This window comes from Neofelis nebulosa, chromosome 2, assembly GCF_028018385.1.
Source record: "Neofelis nebulosa isolate mNeoNeb1 chromosome 2, mNeoNeb1.pri, whole genome shotgun sequence".
Taxonomy (NCBI): Eukaryota; Metazoa; Chordata; class Mammalia; order Carnivora; family Felidae; genus Neofelis; species Neofelis nebulosa.
This window is the reverse complement of record NC_080783.1, coordinates 111020614-111032752: the sequence shown is the minus strand read 5'-3', so window position 1 is coordinate 111032752 and position 12139 is coordinate 111020614. Positions and strand designations below refer to the sequence as shown.

Genomic DNA, 12139 nt, shown 5'->3' with positions numbered 1-12139 from the left:
AAGACGCAACTGCTGTGTTAAATTCTTCGTTTGATGAGATGCTTTTGTTAGCTGACAACATTCTCTTTAAGGGCTTCTTCACTCTTGGAATACTTCCCTCTCCTGTTTATAACGCAGCACAGTGTTTTTATTTTTCCCTGTCTGAGAAGCACAGATAATCTGTTAAATGCTGACTTCTTTCCCCTGCTGTGTGTCTTCATGTAACAGTTTCTCACCCACGGATAATAAATTTGCTACATGCTCTGATGACGGCACTGTTAGAATCTGGGACTTTCTTCGTTGCCATGAGGAAAGAATTCTCCGAGGTATGTGTACTAACAGTCCTGATTGGAATATTTAAATAGGGAAGGCATTTGTGGTTAAATCATCACAATACCACAATACCAGCTTACATCTCCATTCAATTTTTTTACATATACACCGTCTCCGCCAGCCTTTTTAAAGAAGCCTGAACTCTCTTTCTGGTTCACAGTCATTTTGTAGATTTTTATTACTCTACTAAAATCTTTGAATTCTTTGAGCTATAAATTAAATACAACTGTTCCCCTTCTGTCATTCCACCCCCCTCCCCAATTACTTGCTTATCTGTATTTATCTGTTAGGGCTATATTCCTTTTCCTGTCTTGTAGCCCAGGTAGCTTTCTCCAACATAATGACACTATATTTTTTATTTACATGGCTCACATTCTCCTGGTAGTCCTATTACAATGATTACCTGAAGTATCAATAGCTGTACTTCTCATTATTGCTGTTTCTGCAAGCAGGTGTTTAAAAAAATGTATTTTTTAAAAGTATATCACATTTATACATTACATGGCCCACTTGTTATTAAATTTTGGAGGGATTTCTTGTTTACTTTTATTGATTTCATAATTAGAAACTAACGTTTATGATTACTCCCTTCTACAAAAGAAATCCATAGTTTTACCTTGGATTAGGTTAGTTTTAAAGTAAGGCTGTGAAAATGCTAACAATTTATCAGTACCATTTATGTGAAATCAGTGGGTGTTAGGGAATTAACTGTGTTTTATATATGTAATACAAACATTGAGGCAAAAACATTTACATTTAATAAAAACATGTAATCTCATTGGTTTATTGTTAACTAGGAAGGTAGTTTTCTCAAGTGCTTAATTTGAATTTGTATTGATTTAACAAACATTCTACTCCAATCTCTTGATTTCAGTATAGCATAAAAGTAACATCTTCCTCTGACACATAAATGCAGGGTAGACACATGAGTACCATAGACATTGGGTGTCAAGAAATTATTGTTCAGCAATTTTCCTTTCCTTTCAAGTCTTGATTAAATTATAAGCTTTTAACAATGTTCCAGAACTTTATAAAGCCTTCAGTGTTGATGCTTTCTAGATCAAGAAAATAAATGCCCTTGATATTTAACCCATATTTCAAGCCAGTAGTTTTTGAAATCATATTTGTTTAAACATTCCTGGCTTTGCACATTTTGTGTGGGTTCATCCACAGTACTACTGTATGGTGATAGCTAGTATAAGGATATAGTACGTATTAAAGAGTGTACTCACTATGACGGCTATAATATTGTGTAATTTCAGAACTAGATGGAGTCTTTGGAGTTATTTAGCTGGAGTTATTTTATGGATGAGCATCATAACCCAGCAAGAGTAAATGACATGTTCAGGGTCATCTGAAATAAGTTCAGATCCAGGACTAGAATCTTATCACTTGACTCCTTGCCTAATGCTGTGATAATATTGCATCTTTCCTCTTGATAGAAGTCTTCGCTGTTAAACAGAAATAAGACGGACAACTTTTTCTGGGCTTTGAAAATCCTAAGAAATAAAAAGGAAACACAATAATTGTAGTTACTAAAAGCAATATTCTAAAGTATCAAAACAATTATTTTTACAGAGGACTAGGGAGGACCACAATAATTGTGAAGTCTGATTTAAAATCACTATGTATCTTGGATTAAAAAAGAAAACCTGACATATGATAACATTTTTCAGTTTCATGTTCCAATGAAATGTTACCCAATTTGGTGATGCAGCTGTTTCTAAATAGTACTTAAAAAACTTTTCCTCTGCAATGTAGAATGTATGTGAGATATTCTTCAGATTTGAATTGAGGTGAATTTGGATAATGGTAAATGGATGCTGAGTTATTATCTGCTCCTGTAGCTTAAAAAATATACCAGCATCCTGTCTATATTAATTGAGAGTAGAATTTTCTTCTTTATGTGGGGGCTCTTTTAATTTTAAATTTAAATATTTTAAATTTTGCTACGGAAATTTCAAACATACAAAAGTATAATGAACTTCCATGTACTTTTGTGATATGTGTTCTAGCTTATTCATGATTTTTGCTTCCTTTTAAAAATATTTTTTCTTACTACCTCCATGAGTATATGGGACCAATATGAATCTATTAAACCAAGTTAATTGTATCTCCAAGTAGTAGTTCTAGTAGCAGGCAGGTCTGGTATAGTAGATAAGTTATTAGGTTCCAAGTATCCATTTTCTGTCATTCCCTGTTTTTCTAAATTTTCTGAAATTTAGCAGTGATTATAAAACAGTAAAACTGGTGTTGTGATTTTCCTGTTCTTTGCTTGTGGGTTGAGGATCCCCAGGGTGATGGGATTCCAGTTGTCTCAAGGCTGCTGTGAAATTCTTCATATAAAATTTGAAGTGAATTTAATTTAGCTTTTATATATAGAAAATTGGATCACAGAGTCAAATAAGGATAGGAGCTTCCAACATCTAAAATGCCAGTTGGCCTCTGTGAAGGGTTGCTGTTCCTGTAACCCACATAGACTCTGAAACACTGGGCAGGTAAGCATACTCCTGCATCATGTTAGTGTTGTACATTAGACTGCAACTTGGGTTTAATTATAAGGAAAATATAAGAGCATTTTAATTGAAGGGGGTGTTTATGATCATGTAGTTCAACTCTATCAAATACTTAACCTTTTCTACATCATTCCTAAAAACCCGTCTTCTACCCATAAACATTTTTAGCATTCTAGTATTCGCTACCTCAGATGATTCTCTTTTCCAATTTTGGATAGCTCTAGTTTTCAGAAGGTTCATTCATTATATCAGAAATCTGCTTCTGTATGACTTGTCCTGCCTCTGGATAACAAAAAAATTAGTCTATACTATACTGTCTTCTTCATGGCAGCCCTTTATTTGAAGACTGTTATCATGTCTTCTTAACGTAGACCGTCAGCTGTAAGAATACAGGATCCCTACGCATGGCAGAAGCCATGATACCGTACTACTGACCGCAGGATTTATGGTTACCTTTAAGTGTCCTTTCTGAGATCGTTCTCATGCTTCTTGGAAAAGGAAGAAGTTACACAAGAGAAAGCAATCAGATTTTTAAGGTTAAAACGAACACAGACCTATCGTTACGAGATTTGCTACTCAAAAGATGATGGTGATTGGTCCATAGGTATGAAATTGAATATACTGCAAAATTGAGAAGTGTCATATACCAGTCATTACTAAAGCACATGCAAGTCAGCATATTTTATACACAGTTATTCTTCTTTTGTTTTGTTTTGTTTTTGAGAGAGCAAGCACGCACAAGTGGGAGAGGAGGACAGGGTGAGGGAGAATTTTGAGCAGGCTCCATGCCCAGTGCGGAGCCCGACGCAGGTCTCTATCTCACAACCATGAGCTCATGACCTGAGCCGAAACCAAGAGTCAGACACTTAACTGCCTGAGCTGCCCAGGTGCCTCTATTCTTTTCTTTGGAGCACTCAGTATATGGGCTGGGATTAAAAGAACCTTTAAGCACCAGGAGTACATGAGACTAAATGAGTCTCTGGTTTACTGATACTTATGCATTTGACTCCAAGTGAAACAGAGCCATTAAAATTAATGAGCATATGCTTCTACCATTGGTAGAAGAATCTTTTTAAAAGGTATGACCCCTCTCCTTCTTAAAGTTTAGTAGTAGGGGTGCCTGGGTGGCTCATTCAACTAATTGATTTGGCTCAGGTCGTGATCTCATGGTTTGTGGGGATTGAGCCCTGCGTCGGGCTCCACACTGTCAGTGTGGGTGCTCTCTCCCTCTCTCTCAAAATAAACATTAAAAAAAAAAGTTTAGTAGGGAAGATAAGGTATTTTCACATACTTAAGATGGTGGAGAATATGGGAGAAGAGTCATGATAGTGTTAGAAGTGTAGTTTTACCAGTTTTATCAGAGGTCATGTTAGTGTTAGAAGTGTAGAGTTAGAATGCACATGAGAAGGGGTAAAAGCATAGAATCAATAAGAACACAAACGAATTTTAGAAGCATAATACTCTTAAAAAAGAACCCAGGTTACAAGTTTTAGCATGCTTTAGTTTTTGTTTTACCTTCTTAGTTTTAACTATAGCCGACATATTACACTTAACTACGTATTGGGCATGTTCTAAGAACTTTGTTTAATCTCTGGTAACCCTGTGAGCTGAATACTGTTTGTTCCACACTTCAAACGAATAACCAAGGTATGGAAAAATTAAGTAAACCTGTCTTAAGGTCAGGTAGCTTATAAGAGGTGGGACTAAGATTTGGACCCAGGGTTTTTGGTCCAGAGTTCATACTCAATCTCTATGTTAAACTGCCTCTTTTCTGTTTTAAAAGTGATATCAACATGGATATAATGATGTCTTCCTAAGCTGTGATGACAGAATTGTAGAGTTTCTTTTGGGCGGGGGGGGGGGGGGGAAGAGGAGGAGTGTAGTTAGAGGGAAGTAATTTAAGTACTCAAGGTCATTTTACTATTCTTTAAAACTGTCCATATTATAGGTTTTCAATGTATGATATATTTAACAACAGAAAAATTAAACTATAGTGAATAGTTTAAACTGAATGGGTTATAAGATATATGCTGGTTTATATAATAAGGACATGGACATAAGGAGTTATCGTGAGATTTATTCGGGGGTAAGGTCTGTTTTTAGTTTTCAGATCTAGCACTCATGGAGAGAAAATGAACCCCTGAGTACACACAACTTAAGAAGAATATTATTAGTACTTTTGATAAATCCCTGTGTATGCCTTCCTTATTGCATTGACTGTGGTCTTTAATAAATGAGATCAATCCCTCTGCAAAGATCTTTTGGTTCAGCAGTGTGTTTTGAAATTTGTGAAGACATGTTTACGAAGTCTGAGTATTCCAAAAATCTTTGATGCTTTACTGGAAATAATTTTACTTATTAAAGTAAACCACATAGTTTATGATTAAGAGACCTACTTTATTTCTATAATGTTTTACAAAACATTCCTCAAGATCCTGTCTGTTCTCCCCCAGACAAAAGCCAGAAACACCCAGTTTCCTTTAAAAGATCCTATAAAAAAAAAAAAAGGCAAAGCAAAAAAGACTGTATCAGAATAACTCCTTCCACTAACATAGCATATTTTAATATTAAAGCTCTTCAAGGACATCTTACTTAATCATCCAAATAATCATGTAAACCAATTTTACTTATGGACACTGATTTTCTTGGTGTTTCCTTATTTTGAGGAAGTTTATTTTAAGGCTTTTTTCCTTCTCTCCTGTAAGGACTGGATTATGGTAGGTTCTTCTATGTAAAGAATCATCTGAGAATGAGTGGGAAAAAGACTTAATAACTCTTAACAAGACTTCCAAAGCATATTATTTGGAGAAATTAGTAGGGCTCTGAAATACCCATTTTGTTTGTTTATTTGTTTATTTATTTAGAAAATGTATATTTTGAGGGGGAGAGAGCGAGAGCAGGGGGAGGGGCAGAGAGAAGGAGAGAGAGAATTCCCACTGCACTGTTAGCATAGAGCCTGATGAGGGGCTCAAACCTGTGAACTGGGAGATCATGACCTGCGCTGAAATCGAGTTGGATGCTTAACCAACCGAGTCACTCAGGTGCCCCTGAAATATTGATTTTATATGGTACATTCACATTTTTACAGGAATTGTTTTCAGATTTTTATATTGGGCTTTATTCTTTCTATTTCTGTACTTAATTTCAAATGTTGCACATAATATGACAAAAAACTTGTTGAAAATAGATCTGTGGCTTTCTTGGGAAGCCAGAGTTGCATGCTGTTGCCACCAACAGTGTTTTAATTAAGAGTCTAGCAATTTCCAGACACTTTTATATAAAAGATTCTGGTTTCTTGACAGCAACAAATCACAATGATTAATAGTTTAGGCAGTTGAGGGGCACCTGGGTGGCTCAGTCATTTAAGCATCTGACTTTGGCTCAGGTCATGATCTAGAGAGTTCGTGAGTTTGAGCCCTGCATGAGGCTCTGTGCTGACAGCTCAGAGCCTGGAGCCTGCTTCCGACTCTGTGTCTCCCTCTCTGCCTTCCCTGCTCGTGCTCTGTCTCTCTCAAAAATAAACATTAAGGGGCGCCTGGGTGGCGCAGTCGGTTAAGCGTCCGACTTCAGCCAGGTCACGATCTCGCGGTCCGTGAGTTCGAGCCCCGCGTCAGGCTCTGGGCTGACGGCTCGGAGCCTGGAGCCTGTTTCCGATTCTGTGTCTCCCTCTCTCTCTGCCCCTCCCCCGTTCATGCTCTGTCTCTCTCTGTCCCAAAAATAAATAAAAAATGTTAAAAAAAAAAAAAAATAAATAAACATTAAAAAAAAAAATAATTTAGGCAGTCGATTCCCAGAAAGAATGTGCATCTTTGCATTAATTATTTTATAATTGCTTCAGCTATTTATTTATTTGTTTGTTTGTTTGTTTGCTTGTTTATTTACTTCTGAGAGAGATAGAGACAGAGTGTGAACAGGAGAGGGAGAGAGAGAGAGAGAGAGGGAGACACGGAATCCAGGCAGGCTCTAGGCTCTCAGCTGCCAGCACAGAGCCTGATGCAGGGCTTGAACTCATGAATGGTGAGATCGTGACCTGAGCCGAAGTTGGACACTCAACTTAGCCACCCAGGTGCCCCTGCTTCAGTTTATTTTGAGTGAGGCTGAAATTTCCATTTGGTGATGAATTAGTTACCTGGTTATGTTGTTAGAGCTTCCCAGCTAATTAGATCTTTCATAGTTAAAAAAAATTTCTTTAGGGGTTCCTGGATGGCTTAGTTAAGCATCCAGCTCTTGGTTATAGTTTTAAATTATTATTCATATTTTGAGGTGGGGGGTGGGCAGAGAGAGGGTGAGAGAAATCCCAAGCAGGGTCTGTGCTGTCAGCGCAGAGCCCAACGCTGTGCTCAAGCTTATGACCTTTGAGATCATGACCTGAGCCGAAACGAAGAGTCACCCAGGTGCCCTATCTTTGGTAGTTTTTTTTTTTTTTAATGTTTATTCATTTTTTGATAGAGACAGAGCATGAGTGGGGAGGGGCAGAGATAGAGGGAGACACAGAATCCCAAGCAGGCTCCAGGCTCTGAACTGACAGCACAGAGCCTGATGTGGGGCCGGAACTCACGGACCATGAGATCATGACCTGAGCTGAAGTCGGACGAGCCACCCAAGCTCCCCTCTTTGGTAGTTTTTAAAGTTAAAATTCAGAGCATTGCAAAGAGCTGATGAAATTAGATAAATAGGTAATATACTTTTGGCTTTTTCAGTTTTAGTGGGTAGATCCTTAAATGATTATGATACATTAAAAATAATTGTCAACGAGGGAGGTTAAGTACCAAAACAAATACTGTGTTTTTTATGTTTTTTGTTTTTAATTTAGACGAGAGAGTGAGCAAGTGGACGCAGGGGAGAGGGGCAAAGGGAGAGAGAGAATCTTAAGCAGGCTCTGTGCTCAATACAGCCTGACATGGGGCTCGATCCCACGACCCTGGGATCTTGACTTGAGCTGAAATCGAGAGCTCAACCGACTGAGGCACCCAGGCATCCCAATACTGTTGTTTTAATAGTTACTTTTTCCCTTTATATTTTAATGATGTGTCAGAAAACCATTTTAAAGTTTGATTTATGTCCTATGTCTGGAATCTATAAGAAGCACCTACAGTGCTATGGTCTCTTTAGTTATAGAGAGACCAGATTAAGAATTTCTGTTGAAATCAAGAAATGGTATTTCTAAGTCCTATCCCATCCACCCCCCCCACCCCATTTATCCTTTTTTATGGATTATTTCATAAACTAGTCTTAGTTTCCCCAACATGCACTAATAACTTTTTCAAAGCCAATCTGCTGAATCCTGTTTTTTTCCCTTTGAAGGTATTTTGCTGTAACTCTCTTTGCTCTCAAAGAGCAAACTTTACCATTATTAGCATTCTTTTGGCATATCACATTTTACTTGGATGATTAGCCCAATGAATTGTATCTGCTTCAATTTGCTGATATCTTTAAATACTGTATTGGTCCCTAGGGAATACCAGGAAGGCACAGCCACCACAGGGGGCCAGCAAGCAGACCTCCCAGTTTGGGCCAGGGAACGTTTAAGAGCTCACACAGCAGCCCTCTCATTTTTCTATAGGAAAAAGTTTCCATCATTAAACCCATATATGATATATCCTCCCCACCCCCTGAATTCTAGATCTGTATATAATAAATCCAGCCCGACTTTCAAACATAATGCTTTAAATATTTGAAAATGGCATTTAAGTCTCTCTTACCCAAGTTGAATACTTAATCCCTTTACTCTTTCTCGATTTCTGGACCGGCTGCCATTCTGAGCATCTCTAGTCCAGAATTAAGCTTCACCATTCTGAACACCCATTTTTGCTAAATGGGGGAAGGCAGGACACCATACAAATTCACACTAATCATCTAAAACCTGCACATTTTTTAAAGTTTATTTATTTTCGGGGAGAGAGAGGGAGCTGGGGAGTCCAAGCAGGCTCTGCACTATCAGCACAGAGCCTGAGCTGAGATCTAGAGTCAGCTACCCAGGTGCCTCTACATTTGTTCTTATGTAAACTCATAAGCCAGAATTGAGGTTGAAAACCTTAATACTGGGCCTTATATTTATCTTCAGTTAACATTTTATGTATTAAGGCATTAAATTTAACATCACAATATCTTCTTGAATCCTAACACCTAGAGAACTGCCAGCTTTGGATCACCTGTAAATTTGCAAAGCTGGCCATCTAGATTATTAAAAAAAGATGTTAAACGGGACAGAAGCCGAGTAAAGAACCTTGCAGCCCTCTCTGCAGACTTGCATCACAGGTAACAAAACATCTAGTGGAAACTAACGTTGGAAATGACCTTTCAGTCATGTGGCTATAAAGCCATGATCTTCTGCCATGATCCACAGACTAGTTCAAAAGATTGCCTATTATTTGACTATAATTTCGTTGACACTCCTTCAGTAATTCTGAAAAGAAAATTAAAAAAAGGATTGTTTTAGCATAACTTACTCCAAACCACTGGTTTTTGGTGGAGGCAGTAATACCCTATAATGAACACTTTATGTAAAATAGATTTTTCTTCTCAAGAGTGTGCACTGGTGGTGCCTTTATAAAAAGTTTTATGTGTAGTGGTCATTATCAGTGAAGATAAAGAATGTTTTCAGCACTCTAAAGATTCCTTCATGCCTTTTACTCCACCCAAGCCTTTTGTTAGGTAGGTTAGACCTTCAAACATATTTTCTTTAAATTACTTTCCCTTTTTTTCTACTGTTTTTCAAGGGGTTTTTTGGGGTCATTTTGTGGTTTCTTTCTATCATCTCCCTTTCCTTTTTTGTAGAGTTGTATTAATTTCCTTGATTTGCCTTTGTGTTCTTTCTTATATTTTTCAATTTGTTTACTTTGAGAGAGAGTGCATGTGCACGGGGCAGGGGCAGAGATCAAGGTGGGTGAGAGAGAATCCCCAGCAGGCTCTGCACTGACAGTGCACATGCAGGATTTGAACTTGTGAACCGTGAGATAACGACCTGACCTGAGCTGAGGTCAAGAGTTGGATGCTTAATTGACCGAGCCACCCAGGCACCCCTGTTGTTGTTGTTGTTTGTTTGTTTGTTTTTTTGTTTTAATTTTTTAGCATTTATTTTTGAGAGAAAGAGACAGAGCACAAGTTGGGGGGTGCAGAGAGTGAGAATCTGAAGCAGGCTGCAGGCTCTGAGCTGTCTGCACAGAGCATGATATGGGGCTTGAATCCACAAATGGTGAGATCATGACCTGAGCCAAAGTTGGATGCTCAACCGACTGAGGCACCCAGGTGCCCCTCTTTTTTTTTTTAATAAACATTAAGGGTTTATTTATTTATTTTTAATTTTAGTTTTTTTAGGTAAACTCTAGTCCCAAAGTGAGGCTCATACTCATGATCCCAAGATCAAGAGTCACATGCTGGATCACCTGAGCCAGCCAGGAGCCCTGCCTCTGTGTTCTTTTGAAAACAGTGTTTTATTATTTCTCTGATTAGCTTCATTTACTAGTTTCCTGATACTAAAAGCAACACAACAAAAGTTATTATATAAAGAGATAGTATTGTGTATTATCATCACAGGCTCTGGAACCTGGATGTTAGTCACAGTTTATTCCTTACCAGCCATGAGACATTGGGGCAAGTCACATTCCTGTATCTGTGTTTTCTTCTGTGTAATGGGGATTAATAGTAGTATTGACCTTCCTGAGTAGTGATGAGAATAAAATAGGTTAATTCATGAGAAGCATGTAGTGCCATAAAGAACGTTTGATCAATGTCAGTTATTACCTCATTTCCAAAACTAATTTCAGAGCCTGCTTCCATTTCTCTGCCTACTTAAGGATAAAAATGGTTATTTCAGAAGTATATTTTACGTTTCTCATGTAAATTTTTTCAGCCACTGCCATTAGTTATTGCAGTTGTAAAGGTTCCTGTTTACGAGTGGTCCATAAATAGGACCACTTCTTTAGTGTACGTTCTGCTGGGGTTAGCTCTGTGGCCACTTGCTTAAATGTCACGATTTTCCGATGTTTTCAGGTATAAAAAAATTCCACACTCAGAATTGGCCTTTTTAAACAAGATCTCATATGGAAGCATTTAAAGATTCTATTTTATTTCACTATTTAAAAAAAATATTTATTTTTGAGAAAGAGTGTGAGTGGGGGGCAGGGGCAGAGAGAGGGAGACACAGAATCCAAAGCAGGCTTCAGGCTCTGGGCTGATAGCTATCAGCTATCAGCCCAGAGCCTGATGCGGGGCTTGAACCCATGGACCGGACTGTGAGACCATGACCTGAGCTGGAGTTGGATGCCCAACTGACTGAGCCACCCAGGTGCCCCTAAAGATTCTATTTTAATTGTTAGATAAATCAAATATTTAATGATTGCCAACTCTGGTCAATAAAAATTCTCAAGGCATGGCCTCATCCTTAAGCAGCATTTCCAACATTTCCCTAGTTCTTTCATTTCTTCAAATACATTTTGTGAATTGGGCAAGCACCATGGTGAATGTGAATGCTGAATACACTGAAAATCAAGTTGTCACAACTCATCACACCTCTACAGACTGGTCACTGGTGTCTAGACTGTTTCACTGGAATAGCATTTATTGTTCTCTGGGGGGAGGAACAGGTTTTTTCCTATTGATCAAATTTAATCACAGTAATTTCTGACTCCATTTAGTAATGAAGTTGGATGAGCTAGTGCTAACTGTGGTAGAATATCATTTCTGTTTATCCTCTTTGATGAGTAAGGTGGTCAGTGGTAAGTTAGGGGTCTTGGGGAAGCTAATTCTATGTATTTTCTGTCCTAGTAGACGGGACTTAAATACAGAAACCTAATGTCATTTTTTGGGGCCTTCTGATCAGCCTCTACCCCATCCCATCAGACTAGCTGGGATGTCACCTGTTCTACCCCAAAAGTCTTTGGTGGAGTTTGTTGGAGGGTGGGAGGCTAAATCCTTATCTCAGGTGTGGCAGATATTGGCCCTACTGATAAAGTGATTCTAAGAGCAAATAGAATGGTATTAAAGGAGATACGAGGCATTAAAGAACACTGTAAGTTTAGTAATTCCCAAACTTAAATTCTGCTTTTTTGAGGTCATACAATACAGTGCCCAGTTTTAATGTTATTTCTGTAGGCCCTGAATGTTAAATACTGTGGAAGTTTGGTTATTAATAGTTTACATGTTTCATCATTTTCTAGAAATTTATGGAAACTTTTATTTACATCTTTTAAAAGTGTATTATTGCTTTACAGATTTATTGTTTTAATGTATCATGCAAGTGTAAATTACCAAGGATCTTCTTGGTAAAAATAAAATGCTTATTTAAACAAAAATTCGGGCTCACCCAACCT

General features: G+C 37.9%; 1 protein-coding gene across 8 annotated transcripts in view; it reads left to right on the top strand.

Moving 5' to 3' along the window:
- Positions 1 to 12139, top strand: part of WDR33 (WD repeat domain 33) — a 105303-nt gene that overhangs the window by 43161 nt on the left and 50003 nt on the right. For all 8 annotated transcript variants that reach the window (XM_058715642.1, XM_058715640.1, XM_058715643.1 and 5 more), the window contains exon 7: positions 208 to 305. In XM_058715642.1, the coding sequence (XP_058571625.1) occupies positions 208 to 305 (98 nt within the window). The remainder of the gene's footprint in view (positions 1 to 207; positions 306 to 12139) is intronic.